A 24,163-nucleotide genomic window follows, 5' to 3' on the forward strand; every position below is an offset into this window, starting at 1 on the left:
TTTAGTTTTGAGATACATCGCGGAAACAGGCCCTTTGGCCCACCAGGTCCACGCTGTCCAGCGATCCTCGTCATTAACACTATCCTACACCCACTAGGGACAATTTTTACATTTACCAAGCTAATTAGTCAACAAGCCTGTAAGTCTTTGGAGTGTGGGAGGAAACCGAAGATCTCGGAGAAAACATAAGCAGGGCAAGGGGAGAACTCTACCGCTGCCCCACCCTGTCGCCCACAAATCATGATGTTACATCACTGAACCATCAGTGCATCAGAGGGGCCGGAGACACATGGGAAATATGCATGAGACGAGTGCGGGTCCACCCCAGGCTATGAATGGCTGATCTGTGGACATTCGTACATACAAACAACTATTTGGATGACTGCCTGTATATTTGGGGGTATATTTGCTGGCTGCTGTGGTGCTGCAGGACTTCAGATTCAGTTTAGTTTGTTGTCATGTGCATCCGGGTGCAATGAAATTCCTTGCTGGTGAAACTCACAGCCTCAACAGTATACACACAGTAATGATAAATAAATTTAACTGCGGGTCCATTACAGCAGAATGGTGCAAGGTTGTAAAACAGATCTGAGTAGTTCAAACAAAACTCAAGTACAGTGATGGAATCAATGAATGAGATTGAATTACATGTAAGAGGAGGCGGCAGCATCTCCGGGAATTACATGTGAAAGAGGTGATATAAAGGAACTGCAGATGTTGGTTTATACCAAAGATAGACACAAAATGTTGTTGGGTCAGGCAGCATCCATGGAGAAAGTGGACAAGTGACGCTTCGAGTCAAGACCCTTCTTTATTCTGAATGCTTAAAAGAAGGTATCTAGCTGGATGGAATACTTGCTGTATTTAGGTCTGGTTACCTAGTATAACTGATAATTTATTGGATTGTATTGTATATTTATTTGTTGTGTTGTTGCGTTAATCTGCATGTAAAGCTGCAACAAATAAGTATTTAATTGTTCCATTGCTGGTGCATATGACAATTAAACACTCGTGCCTCTTGTAAATTGCACTAGCATGTGAGTTGGTGATGGCTTTGTAGTTAGGATAAAGGACTGAATATCCCAGTGTCAGAATTCATAGAGACCATGACAAACAGGTAAGAATAGTTCTGGCTGCAATAGATAGCCACACGAAAGATGTACAGTATATCGCACAAGTTTATTGATAATCTATTCCACATTTCCTTTCATCCTCCAATAACCAGATAATTTTGTCATTTAGCCATTCCCACTCAATCTTGAATTTCAGCAGCAACAGCACCTTCATTGATGATAAAACATTCATCTTCTCAGAGGTCATGAAAGATGCTACAGAAGTTTGTCAATTTCTTTCTACTTTCACTTCTTCCTCTCAGTGGAGTTTGTATTCCATGAGGCAAAAAATATATAATTAAATCTTGGAATGAAACAGACCCTCTTTTGATGGTTTCTACCCTGGGAACAGGGTACTCCTGGAGATGGCCTTTTTATGGTTTTAATGCTTCTGCCTTGGAAAGAAGTGAGTCCTGGGCACTGGAGTCTGATTACTGACCTTTAAGTGGGACTTGGGTCTCTTGTAAGAGAATACTGTAAAAATAACTAAAATCATCTGTTTCCTTGAAATTGAAATTGCACGCTTGTATAGTTTTGCAAGAGAAATGTTTTATTGGGTTTTTTTAAAAAGCAACCATATATTGCCATGTATCTTTCTGAAATATCTCTACTTTGTTTCCTGTTGAACAGCGGTGCCCAGGGTGAATATGCAGGATTGGCAGCAATTAAGGCTTATCTCAACTCAAAAGGAGAGCATCAGAGAACTGTAAGTAATCAAGTGGATAACGACACGTTTTTGTCTGATGAATGATAAAGTGTGCACTTTCTGGCAAGTGTCATTCAATATCAGTCAGAAGCAAAAACGTGATTATTGTTGCACTAGTACATTGTTTGTCTGTTTCGGTTGCCTTCCTCATCCAAGTAAAACGCCTAATACATTGAGAACTTTGGGAATAAATCTGAGGATTTTTTGTTTTTATTTGCGAATACTACAAAACGTAGTATCACACTACAGCCAAGATAGCACACCAGCAACTCTACTTCCTCAGGAAACTAATGAAATCAGGCGTGTCTTCAATGACTGAACCATTTCACAGATGCACAATAGGAAGCACCCTGTCAGGGTGAATCACAGCCTGGTATAGCAGCTGCTCTGCCCAAGACCACAAGAAATTGCAGAAAGGCAGGACTGCTGGACATGGTGACCTACTCCTGCTCCTATTTTAGGGTAGTGGTGCAAAGAAAGAGCAAGCCAACCCCTACTGAAATTCCTCTCCACTCTCCCCTTTCCAATAGGAAAACGCCTTTAAATTTAAAAAAAATAGCTGCATTTGCCTATCTTCTGGTTGCTTTTCGGAATCATTTTATCTATAAAAAATGTATCACAATATGTAAACTTCCAGAATAAGACATTGGTTCTAGTTGAAGGACTGCTTCCCTCTGGTGGTCAGCTGGGATCTGGATTCTGAACTGCATCCAGAGTACATGAGTAAACAAAATGGGAATGCAGCAGGCAGTGGAACTCCCTCTGGCACTTGAACATCTATGAATAGATAGCAGGCATTGGCAAATGATTAAAGTTATAGTCATACCCTGGAATAAATGCAGAAACTTTATTTGGGACAACTTGTTTATCACAGTATATCTGAATTGTAATCCACAGCATAAATGCATGTTTTGCAACACTGACACATTTTGACCTGATTTTCCAGGTAGTGGATTTGAAATATAATAATAATAATAAATTTTATTTATGGGCGCCTTTCAAGAGTCTCAAGGACACCTGAAATATGAACCTAATGTTCTAAGAACTGTTTAACTGTTCCAAGGGCAGCACAGTGACACAGCTGCTGGAGCTGCTGCCTAACGCCACCAGAGACCTGTGTTCAATTGAGATCATTCTCCCTGTTTCTTCCGGGTGCTCTGGTTTCCTCCCACATCACAAAGACGTGCGGGTTAATTGCCACGACCGGCAGTCGCTGAAAAAAATTGCCTACGTGGGACAGGCCCTTTAGCTTTTCAATTCCAGGTGAAATGGGACGTCCATTGTTCTTTTTGCCCTCTTTTACTGCTTCCATTATCACTGCCACCTATCTCATCACAACTCTGAATTCATGAATAATTATGTAACTTGGTGGAACCTTCCTGCCTACTGCAAACTGTGTAATAGCCTAGCCTTGTAACAGTGGGATGGTAAAGAACTTGTGAAGTAATCCAGGTCACAAAATCGGCCCTTTAATGTCAGTGAACAATAAATAGTATATTTAGTGTTATGTTTTCTTACTTCAGGGAATAAAATATCAGTCCAGAATTGTAATCATATGTAGCTTTGTCTGAGCTTGTTGAAATCAAGTAATGAGTAAATTGTCTGGGACACTTCCCATGATGAATCCGTTTCTTTCTCCCTCCCTCATGTTCAAAAACATGCATCATTTTGGATTAAAACTTATTTAGTTTGAAGAAGGGTCTCGACCTGAAATGTCGCCCATTCCTTCTCTCCAGAAATGCTGCCTCACCCGCTGAGTTGCTCCAGCTTTTTGTGTCTTCTTTCAAGAAACAAGTTGGATTAGTTTGCAGAGGAGTTAGGTTGGGCAAAGGGTGGAACAAAGCGAATGTCCGATGATAAAATAATGCAGCAGTTAAGATATTGATTTGTTTTGGCTGTATGATACTGCACATGGTGGTTTGGTATTGTCACATTTACTAGCTATAGTGAGTGACTAGATATAAAGCACTAGATAGTTTTTGCATGCTACTCAGGCAAATCAGACAATATCTGAGTACAACAGGTAGTGCAGTTAAAGGAAACAGAATTCTGAATTAGTGATACAGCTAGAGAAAGTGTAGATTAAAAAAAGTGTAAGGGCTGTCATGAGGTGGATTGGGAGATCAGGAATACAGCTTATGAGAGGGTGGCAATCTGGTAACAGCGGGGAGTAATCTGGTAACAGCGGGGGAAAACTGTTCTTGAATCTCAGTACGTGCTTTAGCTTTTGCATCTTGTGCCTGACGGGAGAGGAGAGAGGAGAGAAGTGAGAATGACGAAGAGGAGGTGAATGGTTCTTGAGTATGTTGGCTGCTTTCCCAAACAAATATGTCACAAATGTTTGTATAGTCAGTATAAGGCTATATTGTGTGACTATACAGAGAAAAGGGGATGGCATTCACCTAGGGCCAGTTTTCATACAGACTGATAGAAGGAACACATTATCTGAGCTGGAGAATATGACATTGAGTCCTGCAGGCTGCCGTGTGCTAGATGGAAGCTGAGATACTCGCCCTTGAACTTGTTTTCCATCTAGTTGAAACAAACACTGCAGGAGGCCACAGACAGAGAGGTTAGAACAGGAGGGTGGATTAAACTGGTAGGCACCCAGGATCTCAGGGTCATTCCTGCAGGCTGAACACAGGTGCTTCATCAAATGCTCACTTAACATTAATATTTGCCATGCAAGTACTTTAAAAAAAAACCTGTACTTCAGCATTTTATTCTAAGAATAATGCATGATGCCTCAACAGGTAAATATACTCACAGATAGACACTGTGTTACCCAAATGCTGATAGCTCAGAGGTCTGTTTGTGTAACTTTGTTTTGTTCAGGCGACCATTTTGATTATATCTTCGGCAACCACCGTACAAATGTCATGCTGAATATTAGTTTATCCAAATTAATCGGTCAAAATTATTTCACCCAGAGAGTTGTGAACCTGTGGAATTCTCTGCCACAGAAAGCAGTGGAGGCCAATTCACGAGATGTAATTCTTAGGGTTAACGGAATCAAGCGATATGGGGAGAAAGCAGGAACGGGGTATTGATGATCACCCCGAATGACCAGTCATGATCATATTGAATGTCGGTGCTGCCTCGAAGGGCCGAATGGCCTACTCCTGCACCTATTTTCTATGTTTCTATGTTAATTTTTTTTGTTGCCAGTGGTTAACTGGCCTTGGAAGCTATTAAGCCGATTCCACATTGAACCAGAGACTGGGGTATTTCTGTTAAACACTGAATCAAGATTAATGTTTGAAACAGCAGTAATGCATTGTGGAGCAATGTTTCCGTTTCAATGGATTTATTTTAGTCATATATTGTTCACTTTAGTTTACTCTTGATGTTAGAATAAAGATGTCAAGGATTTTCCCTTATCCTTTCTACTTGTTGTGATCACAAAAAGTTACAGTTTAATGGAGGCTTGTGTACTTACCGTAGCTTGTGATTTCTTAAGCTCTTTTACACAAATTATTACAGATTCCTGCTTAGCCTGCGCACAGCTAACCAGTCAACACTGGCATTGATTCAGTGTAGGGAGTATCAAGCGTTTTACCAAATTTGCTGAAAAGATTTTGAGCAGCTGTTTGTCTTTGGACCTTCACCATGTAAATGTTCCTTTCCTCCTTTATCCAGGTCTGCCTTATCCCCAAATCAGCTCATGGCACTAATCCAGCCAGTGCACAGATGGCAGGGATGAAAATCCAGCCAGTTGAAGTGGACAAGAACGGAAACATAGATGTTGCACATTTAAAGGCAATGGTATGTGAAATAACACCGCGCGCACAGAATAACTGTGGTAGAATCAGTATTGAACTTGGCAGAGAACATTAATACCACCCTTCACTAAAAAGTAAAAACTGGGAATGCTGTAAAAAATGTAAATACCTGAAATACTCATCCGGTATGCTGATACTGTGAAAACTGATGATCGTTTGGGGGCGACACAGTAGCGCAGTGGTAGAGTTGCGGTCTTACAGTGCAAGAGACCCGGGTTTGATGCTGGCTACAGGTGCTGTCTGTGCGGAGTTTATACGTTCTCCCAGTGACCGTGTGAGTTTTCCCCGGGTGCTCTGGTTTCTTACCACAATCCAAAGATGTACAGGTGTGTAGAAACATAGAAACATAGAAATTAAGTGCAGGAGTAGGCCCTTCGAGCCTGCACCGCCATTCAATATGATCATGACTGATCATCCAACTCGGTATCCTGTTCCTGACTTCTCACCATACCCTCTGATCCCTTTAGCCACAAGCGCCACATCTAACTCCCTCTTAAATATAGCCAATGAACTGGCCTCAACTACCTTCTGTGGCAGAGAATTCCAGAGATTCACCACTCTCTGTGTGAAATTTTTTTTCCTTATCTCGGTCCTAAAAGACTTCCCCCTTATCCTTAAACTGTGACCCCTTGTTCTGGACTTCCCCAACATCGGGAACAATCTTCCTGCATCTAGCCTGTCCAACCCCTTAAGAATTTTGTGTTTCTATAAGATCCCCCCTCAATCTTCTAAATTCTAGTGAGTACAAACCGAGTCTATCCAGTCTTTCTTCATATGAAAGTCCTGAAATGGTGAAATGGCTTTGGTAAGAATTGTAAATTGTCCCTAGTGTGTAGGATAGTGTTAGTATATGGAGATGATCGTTGGTCAGCACGGACTCGGTGAAACGAAGGGCCTGTTTCCGTGCTATATCTCTGGTCTAAAGTCCAAACTGCAAAAACATTGTTTTTATTGTTTTTTATTCTTGATGTTCTCACTTTTTGTTGCTTTACCCTGATCCTTTGTTCTGCATTTTGGATCTTCTGTGGTCCACTTCTCCACCACCCATCTCACTCATTATTATTGGAATAATTCCCTGAATTACGATGTCTGAAATACCAGCCTCAGAGTGCAAGCAGCTTTGCATCAGAGAAAGTTGGAGCGAAAGTGTGGAATTCTTTTAGGCAGCTGATAGTTCCTGTTGCCATCTGCTGTCGGGGAAATCAGTGCTGTCAGCAAGTGATCTGAGCCGCCTTTAACTTTATCAGTGGTAAAAACAATAATTTAATACACACAGACTACTGCATTGCAGCGCTGTCATAGAATGCAATACCAAGTTTAATTATTCAGTGAAGGGTGGGTTATTGACTCTACAAACTGGCTCATTTAGATTTACACCGATATTTCTGATATCTCTGTTTCAATGCTAAATGATTTGCAATGTAATTGTATTGCTGTTAATGCAAAATTATATGAATTAATAGTGTTATTAATGCAAAATCATTTGTATTGATTGATTCTGCTGTTTTAATGTAAAGGTATTTGCATTGATAGTCTCTTATTTAACACCTTATTCACATGCCACAAGTGTGACATGCCACAAATGTAAGTTAGCAGCATGTCTCCTTTCATAAATTAGGTGCTCTGCTCTCTGGTATGAGCATTAGTAAATATCAGAGGCAGACATGCCAAATTAAGTTGCTGCTGACAAATAAAAATTCTTGGGCAGGTACAGATTCCAACGATCTGATAGAAAGCAGTATCGAGCAAAAAAAAAAATTTAATAGGTGCAGGAGAAATAATGCCTAGCCATAGAAAACAAATTTGCAAAGCTGTTCTTTCATGTTCTATTCAGCCTGCAAAGGAAGCATTCACATCTCACTGAGGATGTCGTCAGATTCCTGTTGTGTTGCCATTTCCACGCCTTCAGAGACAAACTGAGTATAATCTAAATTGAACAATTTAAAGTTCACCCACAGGAATGATTGCATATTGGATCCTTCAATTCTTTATTTCAGGTTACACCTGCACATTAATTGCCCCCTTGTGTTCATCAAAAACAACTTAAATATCTGTTTGCGTTCTCCAGAATCTTGTGTAAATATGACTCATACTGTGAAATGTGCTGGGAAAATTGCAAAGTATTGTCTTGATCAGCACTCGATTTCTTTATGTTCTGACATTCATGCATGTTTATAACTTGTCTGGTGAAATTGCTGCTAATGAGCTGCCTGTACAAACATCCTGGCTTATATTGGATTTGTTTTTAATGCAGTGGATTTTCTAATGGATAATGGTCTTAGCCTTTACATGTTTTTCTTTACAACACATCTTTATACTCTTCAAAGTGTGCACACTAATGAAATAGCTGATAGTTATTGATCATCCCGAATTGTTCTTGAACTGTGTGCCTTACAAAGGTATTTCCTTGGACATTTCAGAGTCAACAGGCTCACAATGGCTCTGTAGCCACCTTTACCAATGGGCATCAAATTATGTAGTCTCAAAGGACATCAGCGGGCCAGAGAGATATTGTAGCCCTTCCTTATTACCTTTACTAATGCTACCTATTATCCCAGGTCATTAATTATTCCTGAAATCCCTATTTATCCTAATGTAATTTGAATTTGTGTTTCAAGAACATTAGTCCAGGTTTTGTAACGTAACCAACATTCAACCAGACCACCATGTTCACTGTAAATGTAGTCACTCACAACATGATGCTTCTCATTTCAAATGGTGGCATTTTCAGAGGGTGGATCTATACAACAAAATGAATGCAGTTTAGTATTTTTCGGCAGTTAGAACAGCCAGTTTATACGTTCATTCATTCATTAGCACTGGGGGAAAGGCCAAAGTTACAACTACCTCTTACCAAGACTTTGGGTTCCTATCCTCATTTATAGCCCCTCACATTGTATAATATTAATCATCCCGCATAAAAATAAATACAGGTCTTCCTTCCCAACCTGGCAGAAGTTTTTGACACAGTCCATCACGTTTTATGTCTCTCCTCAGTTGTAAACGAGATGAACTGTCCTTCCGTCGTTCCACCCTCATATTTTCAGCTTCAGTACACAAACCTTCTGTGACTCTCAGTACAGCAAGACCCTGATTTTAAGACTCTTATCCTTTGGCTTGAACCCTTTGAGTTTACCTCTGTAGATTCCTGCAGCCATTAAGCTGTATTTGCTCCTCCAAATCTGGTGCGTTATGAAGCTCCGATTTCCTCACTCCACTACTGTTGGCCATACTTTAAAGTCCGTAAATCCTACTTTCCATCCCTCAACACTACTAGTCTTTGAAGTCACTAAAACAATCCCTCTTGACCAAGCTTTTAGTCACATTGCTTTTAGACTTTAGAGACAGCGCAAAAAAAAGCCCTTCGGCCGAGTCCACACCGACCAATGATCAATGTGTACACTAGCAATATCCCACACACTCGGGACCATTTACAATTTTACCAAAGCCAATTAACCTGTACGTCTTTGCATTGTGGAAGTAAACCTGAGCAGAGATTTTGATTCTGTTCGAATCACTGTTTATTTATGCCTGCAACAAAATGTTCTTTCTGCTCAAGGTTGACAAGCACAAAGATAATCTGGCTGCCATAATGATCACCTATCCATCCACATACGGAGTGTTTGAGGAGAATATCAGTGATGTGTGTGGCCTCATCCATGATCACGGGGGACAGGTTTACCTAGACGGGGCAAACATGAATGCGCAGGTGAGTAATATAACGTGACTGTTTTTACAGTGCCACGGACTCCGATGCACTGTAACTATCAACATAAATCTTTACTCAGAGAGTGGTAGCTGTGTGGAATGAGCTTCCAGTGAAGGTGGTGGAGGCAGGTTCGTTTTTATCATTTAAAAATAAATTGGATAGTTATATGGATGGGAAGGGAATGGAGGGTTATGGTCTGAGCGCAGGCATATGGGACTAGGGGAGATTATGTGTTCGGCACGGACTAGAAGGGTCGAGATGGCCTGTTTCCGTGCTGTAATTGTTATATGGTTATATGGTTATAAATACAACAGAGCGGGTGGTAGCTAACTAGTGTCAAGAGTTTCGGAGAACTTATTTTGTATATAGAAGCAAAAATGAAGCTGCTACACCAGACGGCTTACTATTTTCTGTGCTATTGCTGCTGATTGCATATCAGGAAATTTAGCACTTCCATCATCTGGATGTTTATAGATCGAAAATACAAGTTTAAGAATTTGAGGATTTTTCAGCATAGGAAGGAAACCCACATTCTAAAAAAATGTTTGTTTCCATTTTAAACACTTTCCCAGACAATCCCAGACCCAGTAGCGTCCTCAACCACCTCCCCCCCACCCCTCCCCCAGCTTTAGATTGTACATCTGCAGTACAGAATATTAGATTTCAAATCCAGGTCTTCACCACAGCCATCCATCTTCTGATGGATCGTGGGAGCATTTTGGCTTTCTATCCCTTGGCCAGTGATTATAAATTGTGCATCTTTCAGTTACAGTTGTAGAGATGTGCACCATTGAAACAGGCCATTCGGCCCACCTTAATGATGGGAAATTATTATCATAATTATACATGATATCTAGGAATTTAAAATATAAATTGGTCTTTATAGATTGAAATCTGGCACAATAAAAAACATTGTTTGCCATTGCTCACTATGTTCCTTGTCCTAAACCAATATTAATTGTAATATAAATGTGAGGTTATCCATTTTGGTGGCAAAAACGGGAAAGCAGACTATTATCTAAATGGTGGCCGATTGGGAAAGGGGGAGATGCAGCGAGACCTGGGTGTCATGGTACACCAGTCATTGAAGGTAGGCATGCAGGTGTAGCAGACAGTAAAGAAAGCGAATGGTATGTTGGCTTTCATAGCGAAAGGATTTGAGTATAGGAGCAGGGAGTTAGATGTGGCTCTTGTGGCTAAGGGGATCAGGGGGGTATGGAGAGAAGGCAGGTACAGGATACTGAGTTGGATGATCAGCCATGATCATATTGAATGGTGGTGCAGGCTCGAAGGGCCGAATGGCCTACTCCTGCACCTAATTTCTATGTTTCTAATAGTAAGGTCGTTGATATATTACAAGTTTGGTATCGTTATGTAGACTTCTTGAAAGAGGGATGTACTTGTGCGGCTCTAACCTGTTCATACACATTGTCTTAAACTTCGGCCGCCCACTGCACCCCTTTTAAATTGAAAATTATATCAAAGAGCCAAGGAGTTTTGATCATGTTGGTTCGACCATGAATGATTTTAGGATAAGATTTAGAAGCAGCTTACAAGGTGCCAGGTTCACATTGAAGCACAGTATCATTTTATTTTCCATTTCTATTACAATACATGTGATTAGAGTAACTGGGCTTTACCTTGTCAGCCATTTGCTGACTTGAACCTTCTGACCTGCATGAATGGCGATTGGTGATGGAATCGTGTATGCCCGTCATGATTATAATTTGCGCACATAATGCAAAAGCATCCTGACAATTGACACTGTTCTGTAGGATGCTGTCATAGATTGGAGCTACAGTGGAACCTCACCTTACAAATAACAAATAAATAGTTGCAAACATAGAAGGGTAATATCCTTTATGTGGATCTCTGCAAAGGTTTTATCAGAACAAACATATGCCTATGTCCCATCCCTCTGAGAGCCATAGATCTATCTGCCCGATTTCAATTGGTTACAGAACTCCAGAGACTCATAACTCTTTATTTCCATGATTTATGTCTGGGATCATCAGTGCATCTTCAGGATCTTGCCAGCACTTTGAAAGCAGGACAATAGGGTGACATTTTGAAGTCTGTAGCTCCAACTGTTAAAATGTGGATGAAGTGTGAAATTGTATATGATAATGTTCCTGTGATAGGCCTTGTGGGTTGATGGGAATATGGAGAGAATAAAAAGGGATTAGAACATAGAACATAAAAATGGATCAGCACAGGAACGGGCCCTTCACCCTGCAATGTCTGCGCCAAACATGATGCCAATGACAATGGACAATAGACAATAGGTGCAGGAGTAGGCCATTTGGCCCTTCGAGCCAGCACTGCCATTCAATGTGATCATGGCTGATCATCCCCAATCAGTACCCCGTTCCTGCCTTCTCCCCATATCCCCAGACTCTGCTATTTTTAAGAGCCCTATCTAGCTCTCTCTTGAAAGCATCCAGAGAACCTGCCTCCACCGCCCTCTGAGGCAGAGAATTCCACAGACACCGCTCTCTGTGAGAAAAACTGTTTCCTCATCTCCGTTCTAAATGGCTTACTCCTTATTCTTAAACTGTGGCCCCTGGTTCTGGACTCCCCCAACATCGGGAACATGTTTCCTGCCTCTAGCGTGTCCAAGCCCGTAACAATCATATGTTTCAATGAGATTCCCTCTCATCCTTCTAAACTCCAGAGTGTATAGGCCCAGCTGCTCCATTCTCTCAGCATATGACAGTCCCGCCATCCCAGGAATTAACCTTGTAAACCTACGCTGCACTCCCTCAATGGCAAGAATGTCCTTCCTCAAATTAGGGGACCAAAATTGCACACAATACTCCAGGCGTGGTCTCACTAGGGCTCTGTACAACTGCAGAAGGACCTCTTTGCTCCTATATTCGATTCCTCTTGTCATAAAGGCCAACATGCCATTCGCTTTCTTCATTGCCTGCTGTACCTGCATGCTTAATTTCATAGACTGATGAACAAGGACCCCCCAGATCCCATTGTACTTCCCCTTTTCGCAACTTGACACCATTTAGATAGTAATCTGCTTTCCTGTTTTTGCTACCAAAGTGGATAACCTCACATTTATCCGCATTAAACTTCATCTGCCATGCATCTGCCCACTCCACCAACCTGTCCAAGTCACTCTGCATTCCCATAGCATCCTCCTCACAGTTCACACTGCCACTCAGCTTTGTGTCATCTGCAAATTTGCTAATGTTACTTTGAATCCCTTTATCCAAATCATTGATGTATATTGTAAATAGCTGCGGTCCCAGCACTGAGCCTTGCGGTACCCCACTAGTCACTGCCTGCCATTCTGAAAGGGACCTGTTAATCCCTACTCTTTGTTTCCTGTGTGCCAACCACTTGTCTGTCCATGTCAGCACTCTACCCCCAATACCATGTGCCCTAATTTTGCCCACTAATCTCCTATGTGGTACCTTATCAAATGCTTTCTGAAAGTCCAGGTACACTACATCCACTGGCTCTCCCTTGTCCATTTTCCTAGTTACATCTTCAAAAAATTCCAGAAGATTAGTCAAGCATGATTTCCCCTTCGTAAATCCATGCTGACTCGGACCGATCCTGTTACTGCTATCCAAATGTGCCGCTATTTCATCTTTTATAATTGACTCCAGCATCTTCCCCACCACCGATGTCAGGCTAACTGGTCTATAATTCCCCGTTTTCTCTCGCCATTCTTAAAAAGTGGGATAACATTAGCTACCCTCCAATAACATTAGCTACCCAACTGATCCTGAGTCTATAGAACATTGGAAAATTATCACCAATGCGTCCACGATTTCTAGAGCCACTTCCTTAAATACCCTGGGATGCAGACCATCAGGCCCTGGGGATTTATCAGCCTTCAGTCCCATCAGTCATTCCAACACCATTTCCTGCCTAATGTGGATTTCCTTCAGTTCCTCTGGCCACTACTATGTCAGGAAGATTGTTTGTGTCCTCCTTAGTGAAGACGGATCCAAAGTACCTGTTCGACTCAGATCCAACCATAATAAATTCCTTTTTTGGTCTCATCCAACTTTGGTCTTAAACATTTTTTCCTTGTTCACCATAATAAGCTTTTACTATCCACTTTTTTTGGTAGCTTACAAGGGTCTTTTCAGTTAACTTTGGTTCTTAAACATTACCCAATAATGCTTTTCATCTTTGCTACGTTGGACTTCTTCGCTTTAATTTTTATACCTAAAGAAGCTTTGTCACTATCCCCTTTCTCCCCTTGGATCTTCTTCCTAGCTTACCTGATCCTACCTTCTGTTTTATTCGTATATATACCTGTCATTTTTGGTTCCATCTCATCCCTGCTAGTGTATCTTTAAACTTTGGCCAGCCTCTTGCTTGGCCCCATAATCCCTTTATTCAACTGCATCACTGACACCTCCAATCTACTCTTCTTCCTCTCCAATTGTAGATTAAACATGACCATGTTATGGTCACTGCCTCCTAATGGCTCATTAACCTTGAGGTACTTTATCAAATCCGGTTGTTTACATAACACTAAATCCAGAATTGCCTTCTCCCTGGTAGGCTCCAATACAAGCTGTTCGAAGAATCCATCACGAAGGCACTCTACAAAGTCCCTTTCTTGGGGTCCAGTACCAACCTGATTTTCCCAGTCTACCTGCATGTTGAAATCTCCCATAACAACCACAGCATTACTTTTATTACATGCCAATTTTAACTCCTGATTCAACTTGCACCCTATGTCCAGGCTACTGTTTGGGGGCCTGTAGATTAATCCCATTAGGATCTTTTTACCCTTACAATTCCTTAGTTCTATCCATACTGACTCCACATCTCCTGTTTTAATGTCACCACTTGCAAGGGACTGAATTTCATTCCTCACCAACAGGGCAACCCCACCCCCTCTGTCCACCTGTCTGTCTTTTCGATAGGAGGTATACCCTTGTATATTCAATTCCCAGCCCTGGCCCTCTTGCAGCCATGTCTCAGTAATTCCCACAACATCATACTTGCCAGTTTCTAACTGAGCTTCAAGCTCGTCCACTTTATTCCTTATACTTCACGCATTCATATACATTCATATATTCATGGTACTTTGACTTCCGTATTCACTTCCCCCCTCGCAATTGGCCCTGACCTTACTCTGTTGTCCATTCTCAAGCTTTCCTTCCCATTAATTCGAGAATCTTTTGTAATTTTTCCTGTAGCCACTTCCCCTTCAACTCCATCTTTATACTCCCAATTTGTCAATCAGTATAAGACCAGTGTAGATGGATACTTGAGGGTAGGCTTGGGCTGAGGGGTCTGTTGCTGTCCTGAATCAATCTTGAGGGGTTTTACTACCATAAAGATGCAGAGGGGGCTAGCATTTGCCAAACCTGAATGTATCCACAACAGATGAAACCTCTACCTAAACTTATCCTTGTAGCTTGAGCTGAAAAGTAAAGAGCGGATGTCCACTGGTGATTTTTTGCCCTTTGTCCTTTTCTTGGCTCCTGTGGTAAGAATATTGTTATAGAGGTGTCTGATATACTGGTACTCTCTCCCCTAACGGTGCAATCTTTCAGGTGGGCCTCTGTCGTCCTGGTGACTATGGATCCGACGTGTCTCATTTAAACCTGCATAAAACTTTCTGCATCCCTCATGGAGGAGGTGGACCAGGAGTGGGACCAATTGGAGTGTAGGTCTAAACCATCTTCTTTACAGTTTTGAATTGCTGTGTTGATCTTTATTTTAACAACAATATGAGATTTAAACTGAAGACCAAAGTGACTCATTTTAAAACGCAATGAATATGCTAATATGTGCAACTCATGTTAACTATATTGTTAATACCATAATTCACTTGGTGATTATTAGTCTTTGATTATGTCGTGTCTGGATTTATAAGATTGAGGATAACAGATAATGTTGCATTTGATGTTTAGATGAAAAAATAAGCCGATGTTATTTTGAACTGTTAACTGGATGTACACTAGTTCCTGATAAAGCATTGGAATTTGGTCAGAAGATTGGTGTTATGGGTTACAATACTTGATTCAAGACACAAAATATTTGGAACTGAGGCCGTGCCGACCCAAGCCTCGGTTTATAATGGCCGTGTTAAAATACAAACAATCTGTTCTGTGGTTGAATTAAAATTGAGGAAGGGAGAAAACTGAAATGCGAACAAGTGGTGTGTGTCTTTAAATATATATTTTACTACTTTCAACGGCTTCATAATGGGAAGCGATAGATCAACTTTTGTATCAAACCTAAACTTACAATTGTCCTGGGGGAATAATCACAGCTTTCGGAAGACACAAGGATGAGAAGACCCCATTCCCAGCACCTGTTTGTGGGCAGTTAATCCATCTCAGATGAGGCACTAGAATTAGTTCCCAGTTCTTTTGAACACGAGAGGGGAAAATTGGGTGCTTTTGATTGCCCCTCATTGACTCCCCTTACACACATTTTACACACCAAGGTTGTTCCTTCATTACATCCAGCTTCCAAACTTTATGAAGTATAGGTGGGAACCTTATAATTGCAAAGCTTCAGTGCAGAGTGCCCATCTTAGATCGGGGACCCACCTGAAGTGAGGGCGAGGGATAGAGCGATAGGCATCCTTGATGGTCGTATAGCAGTGGTCAAGGGTGTTTAATCCTCTGCTGCTGCAAGTGACATTCCAAATCTGAGGAAGGACATTATTGCCATAGAGGGAGCGCAAAGAAGGTTCACCAGACTGATTCCTGGGATGTCAGGACTGTCTTATGAAGAAAGACTGGATAGACTTGGTTTATACTCTCTAGAATTTAGGAGATTGAGAGGGGATCTTATAGAAACTTACAAAATTCTTAAGGGGTTGGACAGGCTAGATGCAGGAAGATTGTTCCCGATGTTGGGGAAGTCCAGGACAAGGGGTCACAGCTTAAGGATAAAGGGGAAATCCTTTAAAACCGAGATGAGAAGAACTTTTTTCACACAGAGAGTGGTGAATCTCTGGAATTCTCTGCCACAGAGGGTAGTTGAGGCCAGTTCATTGGCTATATTTAAGAGGGAGTTAGATGTGTGGCCCTTGTGGCTAAGGGGATCAGAGGGTATGGAGAGAGGGCAGGTACGGGATACTGAGTTGGATGATCAGCCATGATCATATTGAATGGCGGTGCAGGCTCGAAGGGCCGAATGGCCTACTCCTGCACCTAATTTCTATGTTTCTATGTTTCTAAGTGACATGCTGGTGGTAGTTTGGGAGTGATTTTTACAGGTTGGCTTTGGTGAAGTCCCCGGCTATGGTGGTAAAGGCTTTGGGGTACGCTGTCTGGTGCTGTTGACCACAGCGTGCATCTCCTCCAATGCTAGACGGACGTCTGCCTGGGGTGGGATGTTGACCGCAGCCAGGATGATGGAGGCGAATTCCCTCATGAGGTAGAAAGGGCGGCAATTTGCCGCCAGATGTTCCAGGTTCGGAGTTAGTCAGAGCTGCCACGTCATCGCACCACGGAGAGTTGACCATGAGGCAGACACCCCCGCCTCTCCCTTTCCCAGATGCCTGCGTGATAATGCGTTGAAATGCATTAGCAGCTTGTCAGGTGCATCGCTGGTTTCTGCTGTTTCTTTTATACTAGTCTGAGAACTATTATATTTGATGATTTTCTGCTGTGCTGCTGGCAACATGTCGCCACAGACAGGCGCCATCTTGTAAGTAGGGATCATTTACAGCTAAATCCATTTCCGTATCAGCTTTGAGCTTATTGAGGACATAAGAAGAAATGGCCTCAATTCTTCTTGTAGTGTTTGGGACGTATTTAAGTGACAAAGAGGCTCTTGACTAAAGCTGCAGGATTTGCAAAGAATTAGGTTTCAAAGTGGTGTGAACTAGAACCATGTTTGCTAGATTTAAGATGGGTATTTAAGATGTGTGTTAATATGATGCCTTTACTTTGATCTTCCATTCATGTTCTCCCCTCAATTTAAGGTGACCCAGGGACCCCAGCCCCTTGTTAAGATTGTGTTTCCCGTGCATGTTCTTGGGTAGTGCAGGCTATGTTGTTTTAAGAAATATATTTGTTTGCTAATGCCTGAAGATCTATCAGTCAGAAGATTGTGATACCCCTTTAAGTGTACTCTCATTTGAATGTTACTGTTGATTGTGCTTCCACCACCCTTCTGGCAAGAGATTGCAGTACTTACTATCTTTGGTTATTTGCCTCTCCTCTGCTGTTTTAGCCAAATGTTGTCCTCTGGCCTTTTACTTACAACATTGTGACACAGTGGCGCAGCTAGTAGAGCCGCTGCCTCGTAGTATCAGGCACCCGCCCATCGTTCAATCCTAGTCTCGGGTGCTGTTTGTGTGGAGTTTGCACGTTCTCCCTTTGGCTGCCACAGGTTAATGGTCTGGTGTGTAGAAGATCGATATAATCTGGGGGGAGTTGAGAACATGAAGTTATTTTTTTTTTAAGAGATTTGTTATGGGAATAGCGCCATCGGTGGTGCAGTGTCGATGATGCAACACCCGTGAGGCAGTTACCAAGATGGATCCTGATTCAGGATTCGTCGAGAGTTTTGATTGGGTGCACGTGACGGTGGACGACATTTGTGAGTGAGTTCTACCGAGAGACGATTGTGTGGCCTACATTGTTTCCATCGATAGAGGGGTGGATTTGTCAGTAAAATGGTGCAGCTAAAGCCCCGTAGGCAAATGTGTTTTGAGGCAAGGGACCTGCCAATGGAGTGGAGACAATGGATGGAGGAGTTTGAGCTCTATGTTGATTTGAGCATGGCAGGGAAGGATGACAAGACAATGAGAAAACTGCTCATGTACCTAGTTGGACCGCAAGGGAGAGAGCTCTACCAAATCATAAAACCGCTGGATACACGGAAGCCGGATGGCAAAGTACAAGAAGTTACGCAAGAGCAGGCTCTCGATGCTTTTGAACAGCATTGTCAACCCGTGAGGAACGAGACCATCGACGGGTATAGATTCATTATGAGGAGCCAAGATAGAGGGGAGACTTTTGATTTGTTTTGAATAGAATTGAAGCTCTTGGCAGCACATTGCAGTTTCAGAGAGTTGATGGATTCACTGATATGTGATAGATTAATATGCGGCATAAGACATGACATGCTGCGGGAGAGACTTCTCCGAGAAACCTCACCTAGAAAAGTGTGTGAAGGCATGCCAGGCTTCGGTGCTTGCTAAGGCCAGAGTTGATGTCCTGTTAGGTGACCAATGACAAGATGTCTGTGCAGTGAGACAAGAGGGGAAAAGATACCAGCTACCATACAGTGAAAATACTGCGGATACAAACATGAGAGGAAGAAGGAGAAATGTCCGGCATATGGCCGGGTGTGTTTCAAATGCCATAAGAAAGATAATTTCGCATCACAATGCACGGAAAAGCAGATGCAACAGAAGAACCAGAAGAAAGAAAAGAAAGGGAAAAAAACTTGTGGAGGAAGTGGAGAGTTCCAGTGATGAGTATGATGACAGTCAAGAGGATGATGAAATTCACACAATGGAACTGCAACCAGAAGCAGTAAAAGCAGAGCGTGTGCACAGTGTTGAGGAGACTCAACTCCCAAAGAAAATCTTTGCGACCATGATGCTAAAAGGGAAGGAAGTAAAATTCCAGGTGGACAGTGGAGCCACATGTAACATAATTCCCAAGATGTATGCAAAGGATGTGGATGAAACCAAGCAAGTATTGTCGATGTACAACAATACGACAGTGGTGCATCTTGGCAAAAGCAAGGTGAGACTAGTGAACCCAAAGAATGGAAGAACATATAAAGTAGTTTGTAGTCCTGGAGAAAGACTACATTCCAAACCTGGGAAGCAGGGCAGCCCAGCAGATCGGGCTCATCTCAGTGTGTAAAGAGTACATAATAACATTGAACGGCAGTGAAATCCTTCTGAGCAAGGAAAGACTGATGGCTGAGTATGCTGATGTATTTGAAGGGACAGGTAAATTCTTTAAAATTCCAGCGAGGCCATGGGTGAAGGTTGGTGCAGATTTGTTCCTCTTGGATGGAAGGAACTATTTGATCACTGTGAACTACTTCTCAGGGTATTGGGAAATAGACTATCTAAAGAAAACACTGGCATTTAATGTCATCCATAAAATCAAAGGCCAGTTCGCAAGATATGGAATACTAAATCAGCTCATCACAGATAAAGGGCCATAGTTCACAGCCGAGGAGTTCAAGAGATTTGCCAAGAAGTGGCAGTTTGAACATACGACCGCATCGCCCCATTATCCACAGAGTAATGGAAAGGCGGAGAGCAGTGTGAAAGTTGCAAAGTCATTGCTGAGGAAGGCTAAGGCTGCAGAAGCTGACCCTTACCTGAGCATACTAGCTTTTCGCAACCAACACCTGGCATGAGTAGCAGTCCAGTACAAAGACTGATGAACAGACGTACCAGGACCATACTACCAACTACTCAGAGGCTACTCAAACCTGAAATTCAGAAAAAGGTTGGAGCTGAGTTGAGAGCAGCTAGAGACAGACAAGCAGACGACTACAACAGAGGATCGATCCCAAGATCTGATTCCCCTGAAAGCTGGTGATCCAGTTCGAGTGCAGCCGACCGGTGACCGACATCAGCCCTGGAGGAAGGCTGCGGCTGTAGGCCGTGTTGCGCAACCCAGATCGTATGAAGTCGGAACCGAGGACGGCGCCATCTAACGTCGGAATCTGCGCCATCTGAGGAAGACCAAAGAGCCATTTCATCGCGCTGATCTTGACCTGGATGACCTGGTGACGTTGCCTGAACCAGAGCAAGACAGTCGACCTATCAGCCGACCACCGGTCCCTAGGGAGCATTAAACCCTGACAACAAGATCTGGTAGATGCGTTCGAAAACCACGCTATCTGCAGGATTATGTGCCCAAATAAGGATAGGGCATGTACTTGTACTTGATTATAAAAGGCTATTAGGTTATGTTTAAAATGTTAATGTAATATAGTTATTTTATAGTTTGATATGCATAGATTTATTGAGAAGTAGTGGTAATGGCCATTTTAAAAACTATACAAATTAATAAATAAAAAGGGAAAGGAGAAACAAATAAATAAATAAATGGATAAATAAATGAAAAGGGGAAAGAAAATGAGGGACCAGACATGTGTTGTTCAAAGTTTAGATAATTCCGAGCACTGAACTGGCGCAGATCCAAGGAATGAGAATTTGAAAGCTACCACGGAAATGGACTGCCAAATGCATGTTGGAAAATGGACTGTTGGACACATGTTGGACTCAGCGAAATAATATGCCATGGAAGAATGTTGGTTTAGTATAAATAGATGGTTGGCATGTAGTCAGTGGGCTGTGGGGCATGTTCCTTGCTACATCTCTCTATGACTATGCCTGTAGATCCCAATTGCTATATCTCAGTCTTTTCTACTTGCCTTGTCACTTGTAGTTACAAATCTTTGTAGTTAAAATCTGCAGATTTTAGAGTTGTCCTGAGTCTGGAGAAGGGTCCCAACCCGAAAAGTCACCTATCTATGATCTCCAGAGATGCTGTCTGACCCACTGCATTACTCCAGTCCTTTTGTCCGGCAGTCTCTTGGAGTCAGGGATGATCTCCCAGAGACTTCTAAGTTCAACATGGGAGATAAATCTATCCCTAGGTTGTGGGGAAGATGGAGCACATTCAGGGGACGAATTGAACTACCCCAGAGGATGGTTCAATTTGTGGCCTGAACCACTCCATGAGACTTGGTGCATGAGGTTTCAGCTAGCCGGTTGACAAATTCAAATTCAAAAGGCATGGGCAGCTGCATAGTAAATAATCTTCCTTCCCACCTTCCACCACCCACCAACTCTCAACTTCAGACTTGGACATGAGGTGGGGCTGGGGCAAAAGGTGCAGCAGTAGTTCAGGGGAGATTAAACTCGCAGCAAGGCCTAAAACTTGGACAAGAAGACGGTGCTTAATTCAAGTATGGGTATAGCTGCCCAGCCTGCAGCTGTCCGTTTTTTCACTTTTTTTCATTTTTTCGTGAGTGAAAGTGTTTTTTGTTGGAGGTTTTAGTCTTTTTTATGTGTGGGGGGGGGAGAGAAGGGGGGGGAAACTGTATTTCTCAGTCCCTACCTAGTCGGGGAGGTGGCTTCCTCCGAGCGGCATCTCGACCCGTCCTCGCGGCCTTCCATCGGGGTCTGGAGCGCCGTTTCCTGACGGGACCGGCCTGAACCATGGCTTCAGCGGTGGCGCAGCGCTGGAGCGCTATCGCGGAGTGGGCGATGCCTAGCCCGGGTCGCCGCGCTGGAACTCCGGTGAGCTGAGACTGCCGATTGGAACATTGCGGAGCTGCGGGTCTGTGGAGCGGCCAGCTGCGGGCGGCAGCGCTGACCTTAAGCATCGCAGAGCCTGGAATCTCTCGCTGAGATCACCAGTGGTGGAGCTCAGTCCAGCGCGACCTGTTGGCTTCGGAAGCCGCGGTCTCCGGTAAGGAAGCGGCCGTTCCAGGCATCCCAAGCCGCTGAGAGGATTCTCCTGACGCCGGAGCATCATAACCCGGCAAGAAGAGCCTGAAACATCGGGCCCCGTAGCAGCGACTGCAGAGGCCTCGATAGGCCCAACTATGGGTGGACATGGGGATGGGGACTGGACTTTGTGCCTTCCCTCATAATGGGAATCATTGTGGGGGGATGTTTTTATGTTTAAATTTCTTCATTATTGGTATGTTTGTATTCTTTTTAATGTGCTGCAATAGCAACTTTGCATTGTGTACTGGGATAATTTTATCATTCATCTTACAAATTGTGCCTACGGCACACAAATTGAGCAAGCAAGTATCAAAATTGGCTATAAGATCAATCCCATTTACCTTCTGTAAAGAAGTGAATCTCACACACTTGTAACTTTACTTAACTCTTTAATAAACACACAGAATAAAAATGATCCAGCACTAACTGCACGCAGTCCGTCACCGTGCTGGAGAGAGGGCGAGAGATAGGGAGAGAGAGTGTTATTATACTTGATAACTAAGGCGTGGTTAGTGGTACTGAGGTAGCTACATTATTGGTTGCATGCATAAAATATCTACATACTTCCCCTTAGAAATTGAAATAGAGCCATGGCAGTGTGATTACATAAAATATACGAATCTAAACAAAGTCGCCATAGCGAACAGGCGGCTTAACGATGCCACCCGAACGTGTGCAGTGTGCTTAACGATGGAAAGAAGAGAAGGCGCAGCAGAAGTAGGCGAGAAGGTTAAACCAGGAGGAGACGCATCCGTAGCAGGAGGAGACGCAGCCGGAGCAGGAGGAGACGCAGCCGGAGCAGGAGACACAGGAGGGGAGGGCGAACGTGCAGGAGGGGAGGCTAACTGGCCAAAACCAGGCGGCAGCGGTGGAGGAGAACACAACAAGTGAGGGGTCTGGGCCATGCAGGGATCAGCTGGAAAGCCGGCAGGGACAGGCTGGGACCGCAGAGGTGGAACATAAGGACCCGCAGGTGTTGACGGCTTTGACGATAGACAGTCCCTTCATAGTCCACCAGGTAAGAACGAGGTGAATCAGCCACACCAACCACGGTCCCGAGATGGGAATAGCCGGTGCTAGTTTGCATCCGAACGACTTGTCCGGGCAGTAGAGACGTCAGCGGTCGGCAGGACCTGTCGTGGGAATGCCGTTGAACCTCATGCTTCTGTTCAATCTGCTGTTGGACAACGGCAGGCTCGAACAGTTTGGGTAGCAGGGTCTGTTGAGCGATCGGCATAGGTGGTCTGGTTGTCCTTGACATCAGACGCTGGGCAGGGGAACCCATGGTCGGGTCACGGGAGATGTTACGGAGGTTAAGTAAGCCCAGGTAGAAGTCGGAGTTAGACAGGCGGGACTGCTCAAGCAGACCCTTAGCACTCCGCATGGCTCGCTCGGCAAGGCCGTTGCTTTGTGGGTACTCCGGGCTGCTAGTGTAGTGGTGAAAGTTCCACCTGGCAGCGAAAGATTTTAATTCGGCGCTGGTAAATTGTCCTCCATTGTCGGTCTATAAGCGGACAGGGGCACCGAAGGTGGCGAAGTGCCTGCGCAGTCTGCTGATGACCATCTCGGAGGTGATTGAAGGAAGCACGTCCACCTCGAACCATTTGGAGTACGAGTCAACCAGGACAAGAAACTGCTTGCCCCGCCATTCGAATATGTCGGCAGCCAGCGATGTCCAGGGCATGGCAGTTGCCGGCTGCTGCAAAAGGGGCTGTCGCTGCTGGTGCGGGGCGAGGTTGTTGCAGGTGGAGCAGGAGGAAACTCGATCCCTGATATATTTGGCCATACCAGGCCAGTAGAATTGTCCCTGAGCGTGATAAATAGTGGCATCGACCCCAGGATGACCGCTGTGGGCTGCGTTGTAGTATAGATCATACAGAGAGACTGGAACCACGACTTTGTGGTCCTTTGACGATAACACCATCTTGGAGCACCAGCTCATCGCGGACCAGGAAGAACGGTTGGGCACCCGATGGCAAAGTTGTCCGTCTGTCGGGCCAGCCGCGCTTGAGGACAGCTGCGAGCTGCTGCAACGCAGGGTCAGCGCCGGTGTGTTCGATCAGGCACTGAAGCTGCCTGGTTGGGACGATGTTGACGTTTAGTACCGACAGGTTTTCTTGCTCGTAAGGGTGGCGGTCACAGGAGGCCCGTGGGGCACGAGATAGAGTATCGGCCACATGCCCTTTTTGTAAACCAGTTGGAAATCAAAACGCTGGAGCTGCAGCATCATGCGCTGCAGTCTGGCAGGGGCAACATGTATGGGCTTGCTAAGAATAGTCACTAATGGCCAGTGGTCGGTCTCGACCGTGAATCTGCTGCTGAAGAGGAAATCTTTAAACTTGGAACAAGCAAACACAACCGCTAGGAGCTCCTTCTCGATCTGAGCATACCGCTGCTCCGTGTCGG

The 24,163-nt window shown here is 43.8% G+C and overlaps 1 protein-coding gene across 1 annotated transcript in view; it reads left to right on the forward strand.

The window, feature by feature from the left end:
* gldc (glycine dehydrogenase (decarboxylating)) overlaps positions 1-24,163 on the forward strand; it is a 148,883-nt gene that overhangs the window by 101,943 nt on the left and 22,777 nt on the right. Inside the window, exons 16-19 of the mRNA XM_055632629.1 lie at positions 1,743-1,818; positions 5,458-5,583; positions 9,160-9,309; positions 14,850-14,962. Coding sequence (XP_055488604.1) covers positions 1,743-1,818; positions 5,458-5,583; positions 9,160-9,309; positions 14,850-14,962 — 465 coding nt within the window. The remainder of the gene's footprint in view (positions 1-1,742; positions 1,819-5,457; positions 5,584-9,159; positions 9,310-14,849; positions 14,963-24,163) is intronic.

The sequence above is a fragment of the Leucoraja erinacea genome, chromosome 3 (assembly GCF_028641065.1).
Source record: "Leucoraja erinacea ecotype New England chromosome 3, Leri_hhj_1, whole genome shotgun sequence".
Classification (NCBI taxonomy): domain Eukaryota; kingdom Metazoa; phylum Chordata; class Chondrichthyes; order Rajiformes; family Rajidae; genus Leucoraja; species Leucoraja erinaceus.